The sequence below is a fragment of the Lynx canadensis genome, chromosome B2, assembly GCF_007474595.2.
Source record: "Lynx canadensis isolate LIC74 chromosome B2, mLynCan4.pri.v2, whole genome shotgun sequence".
In the NCBI taxonomy this organism is placed as follows: Eukaryota; Metazoa; Chordata; class Mammalia; order Carnivora; family Felidae; genus Lynx; species Lynx canadensis.
In genome coordinates, this window is record NC_044307.1 from 107904752 (window position 1) to 107922265 (window position 17514).

The following is a 17514-nucleotide window of genomic DNA, read 5'->3' on the forward strand; positions in this document are numbered from 1 at the left end:
CATTTACACACTGATTTTTTTTTTTTTTATAAATACAGTACAGTACTGTAAATGTATTTTCATAGTGATATTTTTCTTTCTAGCTTACTTTATTATAAGAATACAGTAATAATACATATACAAAATAAGTGTTAACTGACTTTGGTATCAGCAGGGCTTCCAGTCAACAGTAGTCTATTAGTAATTCAGTTTTGGGGGAATCCAGTTATGTGTGGATTTTCAACTGTGCACAGAGTTGGTGTCCCTAACCCCTGCATTATTCAAGGGTCAGCTGTATTACTGCAGTGGTAATCACTGACCAGAGAAACAGTGACGTACATAGAGATAAATCTTTGCCTTTCGCGTGACCAGTATACGTCAACTGAACAACTAAACTTTAGGAAATAAATACATGAGTGTGAAATGCAGGACTGTGCTCTAGTAGAACTAGATTCTTCATTCCCTTCTTAGTTACCACTACCTTTTGTATCATTAATCTCAGCCCACGTGCTTCAGAGTCCACAGAATCAGGGTATAGTGGAAAGCGTGTAGAACAACCCTTAGCTGGATTCCTAGTCTGTCACCAACTAGGTGTTGCTTTGAGTTTGTTTTATTCTTTGAAGTCTGATACCTATCCTGTTGTGAGGATAAAATACAACTATATCTGTGACGTATGCTCACTAAGAACTGGAAAAGCTGTTTCTACCATGGATGAAATGTACTTAATATATTTGCTAATAACTTCATGTGTGGGATGTAATGTAATCAAAGCAATCTATGAGGGCTGTGCTCATGTTCACAATGCCTGGGAAATCTTGCCAATGTCTGCTCCTGGCTCCATAATGAACCCCAATCTATGACCTGCTGCTTTTGGCAGGAACTTCTAGTCCCAGCCAACAGGATAGTTTTCCTAGATGCTAACATAGATAAGTTAAAGAAAAAGGACTTCAGAAATAAATGCTTCTAGGCTCTCTTTTCATGCTAATGTCCATAGTTTTCAGTTGAGGAGATCAGTGAGCCAATAGAGTGATTAGCATTCTATTTTTAGTTTTACTCTGAAAGATTTTTCTTTTTTAGTGATAGTAAAAAACAATACTTTAATTATGGATCAGAAGACTCTAAAATGTTTCATGAATTATGAAACATTTGTGTATTTCTTATTCTTGAAGAATAATAGCTTCAATGAAGGCAGTCTATTTATTGTTAAATCTGTGTTTTCTTCCCTGATGGACTGGTCAGAGACCCTAACACCTCAGTTTGGACCGAGACTCTCAAGAGAGAGCCTGAAGCCTTTCTTAGAACCCTAACAAAATGGAACCCTTTTCCCATGGAATATCCCTTTGGATCAGGGTAAGTTAACATGACTAACTGGAAGTATACAGTACAGGATGATGCATATGCATGTGTTGACTCTTCTTTCCTATCCAACTCTAATCCTACATGAACAATATGTATATTGTTCATATAGTATATTAGCTGTACATTGTATATAACTTCAAACGTATATTAACTGTACATTGGCAATGACATATTATTTAAACATATGTCCTAAAAAAGACTCTTAAAAAATACTGAAAAGAAGCACAATCCCTTTACCCTAATACCAAATTAAAAATTTTTAATTACTTTGTATTTAATTCATGAACATTTTAATAAACTTTCAATCACAATGCATATAGTTTATAGTTTCAATTTTCACTTCGCATTACTTAATACTTTTCCATGTTTTGCCAACCCACAGTCTATTGATTACTAACATGGTTACAACCTTCCCCTCCCCCCGCAAATCTTACAATTAGTTTCTTTATGACTTGGTCTCTTTCTGTAAGCATGGCTTTTAATTCTGTAATCATCTGTATATCTTCTGGTTTTGATTCTCTCATTAGATATTTTTCTTCCATTTCTTCTAGTCTGAAAACAAGAAACCTTTAGTTCATTGATAGGACTCAGACACATCCTTTTTAATACCTGCAGTTTTCAAAATAGTCCAGCTGAACACATACAAAATTTAAAACCAAACTTTTTTCCTTAAAACTTTTCAGAATAACATGGTTGCCTCAATAGCTTATTAAAGCTATTAAAGCTAAAATAGCTTATTAAATAGCCTTATTAAAGGCTCTACAGGGTAGATGATGTTTATTAAAGACTTTGCAGGTTACTTTTGGAAGAATTCACTCATTGTAAGTCATTCAACAGTGTGTGGGGATGAGGTGAGGTAAGTTCTGTAGAAGAAATGATATATTGAATAATACCTCTAAATACAGGTTTGATGCTGGAATTGTAGGCTCACTATCAGGAGAACTTACCAAAATTATACTCCTGTGTGATGACATAAGGACTGGTAACATATCGAAAAGGGACAAGGGACAAGAAAAGATACAGAGGAAAGGGAAACAAAGGACACATATAATAACATCATTCTTTTCCGGTTTATGGGAAACTCAATTTAAAAATTCTGTATTATCAGCTAATACATTACACTGTAAAAAAAGTACATCAGAGAATTTCATTTTTCCCTTTTTCTGCCCTGAATGAGACGAGAAGGCAACAGGACTGAATGCCACTGAAGACTCCAGGATAGAGGCCACCCTTTATGAGCAGAGGCTCCACAGACCATGCAGGGTCCAAAAATATAGGACAAGGCAGAATGAAGAGGATGCAAATGGAAACTGCTACAGAAGAAGTACTTTCAATTTTAGAAAATTTAAATAGAACGACTTAAAAATTCACTCCTTTGAAAATAAAAGGATAGAAATTAAGCTCAATAAAATCATGGTGGATTAAGACACACAGAAAAACTTATTCACTCAACAAATACTGAATAACTTCTAGACAATCTGTCTTCTAGGATTCTGTGATCTACTCCCACCCCCTAATTCTAAAGGGGTACAAGAATCTCTGTGTACTTTAGGAATTTTAGTAAACTCCTACACTAACTCACTCCAAGCTAAAGTTCTAATCTAGAGGGTTTAGGGAGGTGTGTGGGTGAAGGGAAGTGTGGGGTTAGGAAGGGGCAGTCTCAGAATCAGTTGGTCTTTGTCAGTTCAGTTTGAGGTTAGTTTCACTGTCTTTACTTTTGTTCTTTTGTGACCATGCAGACTGAGTGAAAGATGTGATTTCACTGGGCTCACATAAAGGGACTTGCATTTTATAGTGATAGGGTGTTTTAAGGGCAACAGTTTTAAGAAGCTTGAGAAACAATAATCCAGTCAAGGAAAAAGGCATTGGGTTTAATACTGGAGTAACCACAAGATGTCACTGTAGAACTTTATCGTTAAACACAAAATACAAGATTTTTGAACTGCTTCCTGCAGCTAAACAAGAATACTTGGCAGTAAATGGTCACTAAAAAACTCAATTTAACACCTTATTTAAAACTATTATGGAAAAAAAAAACCCAAAACAGAACAAAAATAAAAAAAAAATAGAACTATTATGTCTATTGTTTTAGTTCTAGTACAATGAGAAGTTAAGGAAAAGTGAGTCTAAATCACTTACAACCCGTGACCCATCTTTTTTTGCTCTGAGCCTCAATTCTAGTGTAAGTTCTCATTTAGGTAAAGCATGCTTTACCTACAAAACTGTCATCAGTTAATAATCTCCACAAAATGACTTTCTCTCTCGCTCTCTCTCTCTCTCTCTCTCTCTCTCTCTCACACACACACCTTTTAAAAGATACCTGGATATTAAAGGGAAAAAATAATTGATTAAATTGAAGAAACCATTCATATAACTATAAATGGGAAAGCATTAAAGGAGAGAACAAGTAAAATGATCTAGATTTAACTTGCAAATATATTTCCAGAATTACCAAGTCTTTCAAAATCCTAACAGGAAGAACCCTTGGTATTACTCTGATCCATTCCAAGCCAACGCTGGTCAACAATCTCTTTCTTCAGTTGCCCCTGTGAACTCTAGGCCAGCACTGCTTCCTAAAGACTAGGTGTGAACAACTGGTGGTACAGGAAATTATCTTAGTTTTATTCTCCTTTAATCTTTCTGGTCACAAGAAGGAAAAAAGTCACAGTTTTGTTCTATGTATCTTAAATGGCCTTTATAACATATGCTTATTACCCTACTTCATACCACTTGGGCAGGCCTGCAGCATCAAATAGTAGCTAGGATCTAATAACATTGTTGTATTTTCACAGAATTTACATTTGTATAATTACAGCCTAGCTTCTATTTATTTATTTACTTATTTTTAAAGTTTATTTATTTTGAGAGAGAGAGAGAGAGAGAGAGACAGCATGAGTGGGGGAGGGCCAAACAGCTCTGCACTGTCACAGCATGGAGCCCAATGTGGGGCTCAAACTCAAGAACCCACAAGAATGGTAAGGATGCTTGACCAAGTGAGCCATCCAGGTGCCCCAGCCTAACTTCTATTTAGAAAAATGGATACAGGGGCGCCTAGGTGGCTCAGTTGGTTGAGCATCCAACTTCAGCTCAGGTCATGGTTTGTGGGTTCAAGCCCCCTGTCGGGCTCTGTGCTGACAGCTCAGAGCCTGGAGCCTGCTTCTGATTCTATGTCTCCCCCTCTCTCTGCCCCTCCTCTGCTCACACTCTGTCTCTCAAAAATAAACGTTTAAAAAAAAAAAGAAAAATGGATACGATTTTTCAGTAGTGATAATGGTTTTACTGCAGAAATAATCAAGTTTTCCTGTTAATTTTTTTAAGTTATAATGAGTCAATTAAAAATATGAAAACCGTATCAAAGGTAGCTGGTAGCCAGAAATGACCAAATTCTGAAAGGTTAATAAAGCCTGGGAAACACTGCCTTGAGGGGAAATGTACAAGTTTGTATAGTCTTTTACTCAAAATACAGATTCACATTAAAAGTAACACTGAGAACAGAAGACTATGAGGGAGGAGAAGGGGGAAAAAAAAGTTAAGGGAGAGAGCCAAATCATAAGAGACTTTTAAAAACTGAGAATAAACTGAGGGTTGATGGGGGGTAGGAGGGTGGGGAGGGTGGGTGATGGGCATTGAGGAGGGCACCTGTTGGGAGGAGCACTGGGTGTTGTATGGAAACCAATTTGACAATAAATTTCATATTAAAAAATTTTTTTTAAATTAAAAAAAGTAATACTAGAGAAAACAGAAATAAAACATATATAATTACTAATTAGGTCACTGTTGGATTCTCCCCAGGCATGCATGCCCTGATTTTTTTTGGCTCTGGGAATATATAGGTCAATGTCTAGGGTTCATGAACAACACAAACCAAAAATATGAATACATAAAAAAGCTGTATAAAACATATAAAAAACTTTTCAAGGTGGCAGTACTCCTATGCTTTATAAAAATAATTGACAAAGTCAGCAAATTGAGATTATAGGCCAAACAGTATTGGCACACATATATTTTAGAATTTTAACTATATAAAAATAAACTCTATTATACCATCCTTCTCTACAGTTTAAGGAAAGGAAATACAATAATTGAGGAAGTTTAATGTTGAACCTTTGTTTCCCCATAATTTATGGGCACAGACTACTATCTCCTTACCTCACAAAACTTATGAACACAACCTGAATGGTAATTTAAAAATCAAACAACAACAACAAAAGATGATTAGAGTAGTATAGATAAAAGAACTCTTTTATCAACAACTTTTAAAGAGTGGTAATTCCAATATGGTGGAGTGTTTTTTCAATTAGGGATTACTTACCTACTTAAAGGCCCCATACAGAAAACTCAATGCTTCCCCCAAGAAGAAACTCCTTTTGTTTCAGTACAGTGAGAAGTTAATGTAAACTAGACAATCAATAATAATCTCTGAACCCCCCTTTTTGCATAATAAAGATGTCATGACCCCACCCACGTTCTATATAGATTTAGATTTGGCTTAAAGTTCTTTAAAACAGCCATTCTCTCATTTGTTCCTAAAACAAACAAAAACTATGACATATTAGACACAAGGGTTTTACTACTATCCCACTCAGAAAAATAAAATAGTTTCTATAGAGTATCAGAAAATCTAAGACTTGAGTACCTAGCACTAGAGAGGGGGTTTTCTAGTAATCATTCCATAACTACAGAACTCATCACCATTTCTACAATGTTTAGAGGGTACCTTTCCATTCTTTAAATTTCCATTCCCCTCTTCCCTGAAGTCCAAACAGGGTTTGGGGCAGGAACAGAAATAAAGCTTCCAGCTGCTCAAGAGGCCCTTCCACTTCAGGCTTCAGCCTGACCCATAATGCTGCAGCCCTTCCACTACCACCCACTTCTATGATTCCACAGGGCTTTTCCAATTTCAAAGACTTAAAGTTAGCATGCAGTTGATTAGGAACTTCAGTAAGGTGTCCATAGTCCTTTGCAACAGGCTAAGAATAGTTCAAATGTTGTCCCCCCAGCTCCTTAACCTGGAATGCAGTCTCCCTGCTCATCACCACTGATGAAGGCATTCAGCAGATCCAAGCAGGCTGCATTTAAGGATATGGAGCAGAAATATCTCAATTGTCTAAAATTGTGCTTTCCAGGGGTGCCTGGGTGGCTCATTTGGTTAATTGTCTGACTTTGGCTCAGGTCATGATGATCTTGCGATTTGTGAGTTCGAGCGTCGCATCGGGCTCTGTGTCAACAGCTGAAAGCCTGAAGCCTGCTTCGGATCCTGTGTTTCCCTCTGTCTCTATCCCTCCGTGCTTGCAAACTCTGTCTGTCCCTGTCTCTCTCAAAAAAACAAAAACAAGAAACTGTGCTTTCCCAATATGGGAGCCACTAGTCCATACGTGGCTGTTTACATTTATATTAATTAAAATGAAATTAAAAATTCAATTCCTTGGTGGCACTAGCCACAATTCAAATGGTCAACAGCCATTGTGGCTAGTAACAACTGTACTGGGCAGAGCAGATACAGGACATTTTCGTTATCATAGAAAAATCTGGGCAGCCCTGGTCTAAATACATTTATTTGAGTGTGTGTTTGGTTTCAACTAAAAGAGTAAATACCTAAACTAGAGACTAATTGTATGATAGCAGTTTTCTGGTGGAAAAAGAAATACAGTTGGTTAACATGGATCTAGCTGAAGTATAAAACAAGTGGTAGATCTAGAAAAGCAGATCAAATATTTGACTCATGAGTAATACTAATTCAATTAAAAATTACCATAATTAGCAAAACTAAGTTATTTACTATCTACTGAAAATTCCTAATGTGTAAAACCATATAAAACAGAATAAAGTAGAAACAAATCTTTAATCTTTGTAAATTAACATTCCTAAGGAGACAGGACACATGGATAGACACAGGTTATTTTTGTGAGCATGTTTTTTCAGACTGTGAAGAGGGAGATACCAGGATTTCAGTCTTTGCCCAATGAGTAACACTGAGGCCAGGAGAAGGGAAAGCCAAGAGTGGGGTTTACTGTAACTAATTTTTGCAAAATGCCTAAGGTGATGGATGCACTCTTCTACATGGAAGATACCTGAGCTCTTACTGTAGCTCAAAAGGATTTAAATATTACCTCCAAAACCAGGAAACACCAGAAATCATTGTGACTGGGAAAATGATCTCACAGGTCTCCTCATCATTTCAAGTATAACTTCATAATGTGATAAACGTTAGAATTCTCAAAAAATGCATTCAGGAAATATTCAAGTGCCTACTAATGCGAAAATCCTGTGTGTCCATTGCAGAGTACTTCACTTGAGAAGCCACCACTGAAGTAAATGCCAACAACTGGGGTCTGTTTTTTGTTTCAGCTGAAGTGAATGTGGTTGTATATGTTACATATATGTAACAAAAGCAACTTGAAGCTTAATCAGTTAAATGAATAAAATGTGAGGAGATATTTAGATGGGGATAGGTAATCAGGTAGTAACAACAGATTATTCTAGACTGTAGAGGAAACGTAACAGAATCTCAGAAGGAAACTGTCAGTGTGGTGGACACAGGTGGATAAGGCACAGTGACACTAGGAGTTTAAGTTTCACTTTGAGACTAAGGTTAACGGGATTAGTCACTATTTTGACTTTACTGAACTATGTGGAGATATTTACATATTTTTATTCAGCATTTTAAATTGACTGGAAGAAGATAGACTAAAGGTGAATAAACCATTTGCAGCAGCAGCAGCAGTTTAGAGTAGATTAATTAATTCTAAAATAATTTAAGTTGGACCAGGGTTTAGGGCACAGAGATGGAGTGAATGTTATCTGCACATTGGCTATAAGAGTTTAGAAATGTGGAGAAAAGAGAAAAGCTATTAAATACTTTCTTAAAACATTAGGCCACAGTGATAAATCTTGGTTTTAACAATACTGGAGTTACTATGTATGAGTAGTAACTATCTGTGATGTTTAACTTGCACTAATTTTTCAAATCAAAATTAAATGTTTGTATGAATTCCAACAATCTCTCTGTAGAGTATAAGATATTTTTATAGTTTTTGCTCTTCCCCACCTCCAGTACCCTGTAATCCACTCTCTAGATGGAAGTACTGTCATTAAAATTCTGTATTTGTTTTTCAAGATTTTTTGATATTTGTATATAAAATATGTATTATTAGTTTATGTATAGGATCATAATATTCCTTTTGGCCACAATATGCCCTTTGTATTTAATATTATATAATGGACATCTTTGGAGTTTTCACCATGGCATGTCGGTTCAAGATCCTGAGGGACAGGCTTTAGGCAAGGACTGTCCTAGCAGAACCAGAACAGTGGCAGCTGAGAAACAATCATTCAATTGCCTTATTCTCGTTAAATAAAATATCATACTGCAATTACCATCTGGAATATAGCACTTATGTTTTCTTTTTTAAGTATCCCTTAATTAGATTTAAAAAGAATAGCTAATCTGAGGTTAGACACAGTCTCCTCAGTTTATGTCCCACATATGAATTTTCTTTAATATAATATGACTTACGACACTTGTAAAGCTGCATTTATTTCCTTGAGTAGCTCGTTAGTCTTATTAAAATCTGCCCGCATGATATTTTTCTCTCTGAGGTGGTCTGCTGTCATGACATCCAGCTCTTTTTCAAGTCTCTTGTTTAAATCTTGTTCATGCAACCTGTTTATTTTTGGTTAAGAAAATGTTATTCTGAAATCAAGCTTTCAAAACTTTCTATATTCTACAGATTTGAAATGGTTTTATGTATAATATAGAGAAAATTAATGGAAATAGCCTAAAATAACTTACTTTGCTCCTATCTTCGAGTTTGTTAAAGTTGTCTCCTTTAATGCTTTTTAAATTACATTTTATAAAGATTTTAGTTAATTGTATAGTTTCCAAAGTTAATGAGTACATACATATTATTCAAAATACCAACATTTTATCTATGTTCTAAATTACAGCCATCAACAAATAAAGGAGTGGTCTTCAATATCTACGAGAAGGCAGTCTAGTCATAAAAATAAGCATGTATTGCTAACTACTATTATAGCAGTCTTTCAGGTAATACTGTATATTCTGTCCGTTGTGATTAATGACATACCTCATCTGTTGGTTAGATTCACTTCGTATTCTGAGAATTTCTTTCCCCTTAAATTCCAATTCTTTGGTTAGGGCACTTATATTTTCATGAAGGTGCTGTACCTCCTTATCCAAGTCTGAGATGTGATGCTCTCTGTGCCTTAATTCCTCTTGTAGATCTGTTATTCTACACATATGTTCCTTACTCTGCAAAATACAAATAATTATTTGTATTTTAAAGTAAGCTCTATGCGGAACTTGGACTCACAACCCCGAGATCAAGAATTGCATGCTCTACCAACTCGGCCAGCCAGGTACCCCTACAAATAATTCTTAAACGTATTCTAATATTTGCTTTCTGCATTTATCTAAAGGAAAGAAAATGACATACTGGAATGTCAAATGTAATGACACTGCTTGGAAAGCAAACTGCTGAAAAAAATCTAAAGGCTCTTCTTTTTCCATATATATATGAAGTGTTTATATGGATACAGTTTATATGGATAATATCAGGGTGACAAGAGGCCCAAAAGACCATAAAATGCAATTTCCCACACATTTTACAGACAAGGAAACCAATACCCAAGAGATACCTGTTCAAGGAGGATATATATGAATGGCAGAGCTCAAATTAGAATGCAGGGCTCCTACATACTCACCAAGTTATATGGGCTTACAGTAAAATGCTGGCACCACTGTCCTTTAATCTAAAAACTCCCTGCATCTAGGTAGGCCATCCCGACACACACATATCATATGGTTTAGAAAGCAGACTTTGTCTGCTTTGTGCTGATCTAACAGTTACCTTGTCTGAAAGATAAGCTCCCTTCCATATTTCTAGAAGTCACTGTTTTTCACAATGTCTACTAGATATTGTCAATTTCAGTGTCAGCATAGTTGAAGATAGAACTTCCCTCCATGATTATAAGGTGGCTCATTTAAAACTTCATAGCAGGGGCGCCTGGGTGGCGCAGTCGGTTAAGCGTCCGACTTCAGCCAGGTCACGATCTCGCGGTCCGTGAGTTCGAGCCCCGCGTCAGGCTCTGGGCTGATGGCTCAGAGCCTGGAGCCTGTTTCCGATTCTGTGTCTCCCTCTCTCTCTGCCCCTCCCCCCTTCATGCTCTGTCTCTCTCTGTCCCCCAAAAAATAAACGTTGAAAAAAAAAATTAAAAAAAAAAACAAAAAAACTTCATAGCAATGAAGAGAAAATTTGAGCTGATCATTTAACATAGCTAAAGATTAACAAAGTAAAAGTCTTAAGTCTAAAAAATAATGGACTTCATTACACTATGCCTAGAAATCCCTCCACCTGGATAGACATATATTCAAGATCATAAATTCTCTAATTAAAGGAAGTACACCTCATTAAAGAGCGAAGTTTAAAAAGCATAAATATTACCTGTGCTAGAGTGGTATGGAAATATCTTTTTTTTTTTTTTTTTTTGAGGACCTACTACTTCCATAGCTATGCTATCCAGCATGACTATTTAAATTCAAGTTTAAATGATTTAAAATTAAACAAAATTGAAAATCCTGGTCCTTGGTCACACTAGACATATTTGGCCCATGTGGCCAGTGACTACCACAGTAGATAGCAGATACAGAAGAGGTCCGCCTATAGACAATGCTGTTTTATGGTATTCTGTCTTTACTCTTTGTGTTATTCATATTTCATTGATCGCTTTCTCAGGATGCAAGTAAAATTCAATATATTCAATGAAAAAGTCATAAAATGTAATTTTATGACCAATATAATAAGTCAAATTACCTTATTTCCCTTTAAAAATAAAGCTCTTCAATATAGGTAGTAAATAGTAACTAATGTAAATACTAGTTATTACAAAATTTTCAGAAAATTGTGAACATTCAGATCTATCCACATTTAAGGAATCATCCCATAACATGTTCTTCTTTACCTGTCTTCTGCTAATATCTACACTTCGTTCTAATTCCATTTTAGCAGCTGCCAATTCTTGATGATGACTGTGCCGTAACAAATCAATTGCAGCCGCATGTTGATGGTTTAGTTCTGATCGTAAGGAAGCTGGAATCCAAGGGAAAAAAGAGCTTTAGTATATTGAAAAATATTACTGATACTTTACGTAAAAATTATAAAAGTCACAGAATATTAATTTTAAAATTAGGACACTTGTATATGCCCATTAAAATATCATAGACTGTCATAGAATGTCATGAATTTAAAGGTCATCCAGCTTTGATAAGAACAAGAAAATTTTCATCTGCTCAATAGATCAAGGAATTTCCATATATGCTTTGAGTTTGGCAGTAAGGTGCTAATGGAAATGAAATATTTTTAACTTTTCTCATTCACTACTGGAATAACATCATTTTAGAGCTGAATAATACCACAACATACATTCATTTAGGAAGCAACTTCCCACCCAGGTAAGAATTCTTCCACAATATTTCTGAAAGATGTTAAGCACTGGCTGGTGAGTGCTCTTAGTGATTTGTAAATCATCATTTTTATTTGAATTTGAGATTATTTGATACAATCCACATTTACTGAATGTCAGGTACTATACTAAGGGAGAACAAAATATGACCCTGTTCTAATAACTGCATAGGCTACAGGGAAAGGCATCATGCCAGGGAATTAAGTGGAATATCAGAAATGAATATTAGTTATAATGAAAGCACAGCAGTGGAAGCACCATTTCCTAGGAGAAGGAAATTAGGAATGCTATCACAAAGGAACTGTCACAGGGCCTCAGTCTGTAGCACTGAGTAGGGGTTCTCCAAGTGGAGAAAGAGAAAAGCATAAATGAGAAAGGGATAAGATATGCAAAAGCAGAGAGAACCTAATTTATCAGGTAAACTATAGGAAGATGGTGTGGCAGATGCCCACAGAACATGTGGTCATACTGGAAAGAAAATGGAGCCCAGTCTGAGAAAGTTGTAGCATAAAATGCTTTTTACTTTATGTTTAGGTTCATGGTTCTCAGTCTGGAATATGTGTGGCAGTATATCTGAGGGACTTTTAGCGTATACAATATCATCATCTGAAACATGAACTGTACTTAAAGATTTAGGGGAAAGTCATTACTTTCATGTTAATACAAAGGAGATGTGAGTAAAATGCAAATTATATATTGTAAAGCTAAAACATAAGATGACTTCAAAGAAATGCTGTGCTACAGCTAAGAATCTTTTTAAGAATCTTATAAGAAATACTAGCTACAGCTAGTCAATTTAGGCTCTTCCTGAGGCCTCCACATAGGGCTTAAGTTTAGTCTCCCCTGGTATGAAGGGCGGCTTCAGTGGAAAAACTTGACAGGCAGTGAGGTGGTATATGGGAATCAGTGAAGGATTTAAAGTTGGCAAGTTACATGGTGAGATTTGGGTCTTACACAGATTAGCCAGACTGGAGTCTGAAGGATGAACTGAAGTAACAAAGATCAGCGAGAAGGTTATGACAATAACCCAGGTGAAAAATGATATGACTATGAAAAGTGGAGGAAATAACAGAATGTGGAAGCAAAAGAAGTTAAGTTCTCCTAGCTTCCTGGCTTGGGCAACTGGGTAAACAGTGACACTCTTAGTTAAAATGGAAGGTACAGGAATGGCAATACACTTTGGACTTGAGAAAGATGGTAAGCTAATATTTAAAAATATAGAATATAATTTACAATATCTAACTTTCTAATATGCAATAAGAAATAGAAATCTAATTCACAAGGAAAGGAGTTCGGTCTCGAAATACATATTTGGAGTCACTAGCACAATAGATAGTAGTTGGAGCCATAGCTGTGAATCCAATCAACTGGGAAAAGCCTGAAGACTGAAAAACAGACCAAAAGGCTGGGGACTAAAGATTGGGAAACAGCCATATTTAACAGATGCATAGAAAACAGGAGCAGCAAGTGAAGATTCTTAAAAAGCAGAGGTCAGAATGCAGTGTGGTGAGTATATGATCATGGAGACCAATGGGAAAAGAAGATTCAAGAAGGTCAAAGAGGTCAAATGATGCAGACAGAGCAAATATGATGAGAGCTACTGAGGATATATGAATTTGGAATTTCAAAGTTCAATGGTGACTTCAGGGACAGTAATTTCAATAGTATAAGGGGTGCAAAATGTAGACCTGACGGATCCTGACAAAGGACTGGTACCTAGAATACATGAAGAACTCCCAAAACTCAACAGTAAAAATACAAACAATCCAGTTAGAAAAGATATACAGATGGCAAATGAATACCTGAAAACATGTTCAACATAAGTAGCCATTAGAGAAGTGCAAAGTAAAATTCACAATGAGGTAATACCACACTCCTATCTGAATGGCTAAAATACAAAACAGTGACATCAAATGCTGGTAAGGATGTGAAAGAAACTGTCACTCATTCATTGCTGGTGAGAATGTGAAAAGGTACAGCCACTCTGGAAAACAGTTTCTTAACTAAACCTACAATCATCATATGATCCAGCAACTCTACTCCTAGGCATTTATCTCAGAGAAATGAAAGCTTACTCTTACACAAAACTGAAAACACCAGATGTCCTTCAATGGGTAAAGAATAACAATTGTCCTTCAGCAATAAAAAGGGACAAACTATTGATACATACGACAACCTGGATGAATCTCTAGAGAATTATGCTGAGTAAAAAAAAAAACAATCACCAAAAGGTGATATGTTATTCCATTTATAACATTTTTTAAACGACAAAATAATAGAAATGGATAACAGATTAATGGTTACCAGGCATCAAAGGTGGGGAGGAAAGGGAAGTAGGTGTTGCTATAAATGGGATCCTCATGGTAATGGGAGTGTTCTGTGTCTTGACAGTATCAATGTCAGTATCCTGATTGTGATATGAACTACAGTTTTGAAAGATGTTACCACTGGGGGAAACTGTCTAAAGTGTTCAGAGGATCTCTCTGTATTACTTCTTACAAGCTCATATGAATCTATAATTATCTCAAAATAAAAAAGTTTAATTAAAATCACAAAAAGTCCTTTTGTCAACAAAGAGGTATTTAATCAAGTTTCAATGGACTAAACAATAGTGCTAACACTTGGCCTGTTTCTACTTCTTTTCATACAGTTGTGGAAAGTCTGTGCTTCCCTTGGGCCAGAATTCTCCAAAGGCTACCTCTGCATTGGACTGTATGCTCCTTGTATGTAAAGACAGAGCAGCAGTTCACTTTTTAGTTCTCCTTGCTCAGCAGTTTCTGTAGCATGTAAACAGGTATTCCACAAATGTTTGATAAACATTCTCACGATGATTTTCACCCTGGCTATCGCAGTGTCTTGTCACAGAGGAAGAGGAGAGAACTATGACGACCTGGCCTAGGGCTCCCAGCAATAATAGAGATGATGTATTGGGTCAAATGGCTTTGCCTTTGAGGCCCAAAGTATTCACAACACTTTGGTCTTCTCTGTTTCCAATTCCTACTTAGAAAGCATATGCCACTGAAATGTGACAACATACAATAAAAACTTATATTAAGAGATTTTGGGGAAAAAAACAAACAGAAGGAAAATGAGATGGTAGGAATAAAGTTACCAAACAACACCAACCCCCCCCCACCCCCAAACTCTTTAAATACCTATGCAGTATTTCTTCAAAACTCAACTGATCTCTTCATAAGAAGGGTAGTTATTTGAACACTTCAAAGATTAAAATCCCAATAAAAAATATCCGAAAAATACCTAAGCAAAAAGTCAGACCTAAAGAGTTTTCTCATACAAACAAAATCCTGAAGTGGGAAAAAAAAAAACAAAACAAAAAAACAAAAACAAACAACCCATATGACTATCATGTCTAAGGACGTGTGGCTCCATACTTATCTACTCCTTTCGGTCACTGGAAAGTCAGGGCAACTCCATTTAGTCTCTTAATAGGTGGAAGCCCCAGTGAGTGCTGCTTACATAGCCAGAGTACGGAGAAAGGTGAGGGGACCTCACTTCATTGTGTTCTATCCATTCTACTCCTCCATACTCACCTCTTCATCTGGTAACTTCAAATATGCAAAACACTTAGATACTCATTTTGGTGTGTCAAAAATTAAAAATAAAACTTTGTCATTTCATGTTGAATTTTAAAGAAGATACAAATAAATATGACAAGATTATCATCCTTTCAAAATACCAAGCATAGCCTTTCCTTCATCTTCTAATTCAAACCGAAGAGTCTGAAGTTCCTGTTCCATTTCTATCCGGAAGCCCTCCATTGACTCTCTATGTGCATCTTTTAATGACTGAAGCTCTGCAGAATGTTTTTGTTGTAAATGATTTTCAAGAGCCTAAAACAGGAGAAATGTATTCAATTTATTATGTTAGAATACAGGAAAGAAAATGAAAGCAAAATAAAAAATTATTGTGGGGGGAGGCAAAAAATAAATTACTAAAACTCAGTTATTTAAGAAAAACAAGGCATTTTTAATTCATCTTCAAGGATATTTTATATATAAGATAACAACCATTAGAAACTAAATTAATAGGGTCACTTCAGTAGAACAATCCTTATGAAACCAGTTGATCCAATGTATTGTGTTTAAATTGGGATGTCAGCCCTTCACCTAAGGTAGTTTTCCACTAAAGTCATTTTCTGAAGTTGTTGAGGGGTGTAAGGCACCTAAATGAATGAATATTTCCTCTGTGTGCACAAACTTAGGAAGAGAGGAGGAGGGCATTAACAAGAAAAGATCTCCTTCTGATCAGGAAAAGACAGATGACAGATGGCTTTTACAACTCCAACCTTATCAAATATTTTGTAATGACTTTCTACAGGCATTTGGGAACAGAAGAAAATCTGTGAGAGTAGGGAGCTGGAAAAGTAAACAAACCTCTCACATGATTAGTTCTAAAAGCCTAACCAGAGAAAATAGACTACATATATGTGGCTAAAACTAAGAGAAGTTATGTGGCCACGGGAGAAAAACAGAGCTCAGCGTACCTCAAGGATACAGACTGAACTGACAAGAAGGGTTTTTCTTACCATAATCTGTAACATGAAAGGTTTCTGAGAAAGATACCATGTTGTAACTATGGCTATATTTCCCTAGCCATTACTCTAAAATCCTGTTTTTATAAGTTAATATTTGGCTACTTATGCTCACTGTTTCTCAAGTGTTTTATTTCTGAAAAATAAAGCACAGGTTTCTTTAAATATAGTAAAATATGGAACTTTTAATCTAGACAACTTTAGTTACTTAGGTAGCTTAGCTACCTAGTGATGCACAACTTTTGAAAAATGATTAACGTTCTAAAGAGACTGAATGTGTAAAATTAAAGTACTGATACAAGAGGTTATATGTTATTCTAATTCACAAATGATACCAACAAAAAGATTATTTAACAATCAGGTCTAATTGTGTGTGTGTGTGTGTGTGTGTGTGCGTGCGCGCACGCGTGCACCTTTGTTAAGGTACAGATAACATACAATATTAGGTTCAGATACAACATACTGATTCAACATTTATGAACACTATGAAATAGTCACCAGAAGTGTAATCACCACCTATCACCATACAAAGTTATTATATTACTGACTATATTGCTTATATTGTACTTTACTACATCTCCAGGTCTTCTTTTATAATTGGAAGTTTGTATCCCTTAATCCCCATCACCTACTTTGCTCATTCCCCCCCCCCCCCCCCGCCCCCATCTCCTCCCATCTGGCAACCACAAGTTTATTCTCTGCATTTATTAGTCTGTTTAGGTTTTGTTTGTTCATTTGTTTTCTTTTTGTTCAGTACATACAAGTGAAATCCTACAGTATCTGCCTTTCTCTGACTTATTTCACTTAGTATAATACCCCCCGGTCCACCCATGTTATCACAAATGGCAAGATTTCATTCTTTTAATGGCTGAGTAATATTCCATTGTGTGTGTGTGTGTGTGTGTGTGTATGTGTGTATTGAAAGATACACACACACACACACACACACACACACACACACACATCTTTATCCGTTGATCTACCGATGGACACTTAGGTTGCTTCTATATCTTGGCTATTTTAAATAGTGCTGCCATGAATACAGGAGTGCAGATATCTTTTCATTTTCTTCAGATAAGTACCCAGAAGGGAAATTGCTGTATCACGCAGGAGCTCTATTTTTAATTTTGGGGGGAACCTCC

At 36.0% G+C, this 17514-nt stretch overlaps 1 protein-coding gene across 6 annotated transcripts in view; it reads right to left on the bottom strand.

The window, feature by feature from the left end:
• FAM184A (family with sequence similarity 184 member A) overlaps positions 1-17514 on the bottom strand; it is a 127588-nt gene that overhangs the window by 5520 nt on the left and 104554 nt on the right. For all 6 annotated transcript variants that reach the window (XR_003968948.1, XM_030316246.1, XM_030316243.1 and 3 more), the window contains exons 11-15: positions 15518-15671; positions 11320-11447; positions 9426-9610; positions 8855-9001; positions 1773-1890 (exon numbers count right to left, since the gene is read on the bottom strand). Coding sequence is in view for 5 of the 6 variants with exons in the window: in XM_030316246.1 (XP_030172106.1) it covers positions 1773-1890; positions 8855-9001; positions 9426-9610; positions 11320-11447; positions 15518-15671 (732 nt within the window). In the remaining variant the exon portion in view is untranslated. The remainder of the gene's footprint in view (positions 1-1772; positions 1891-8854; positions 9002-9425; positions 9611-11319; positions 11448-15517; positions 15672-17514) is intronic.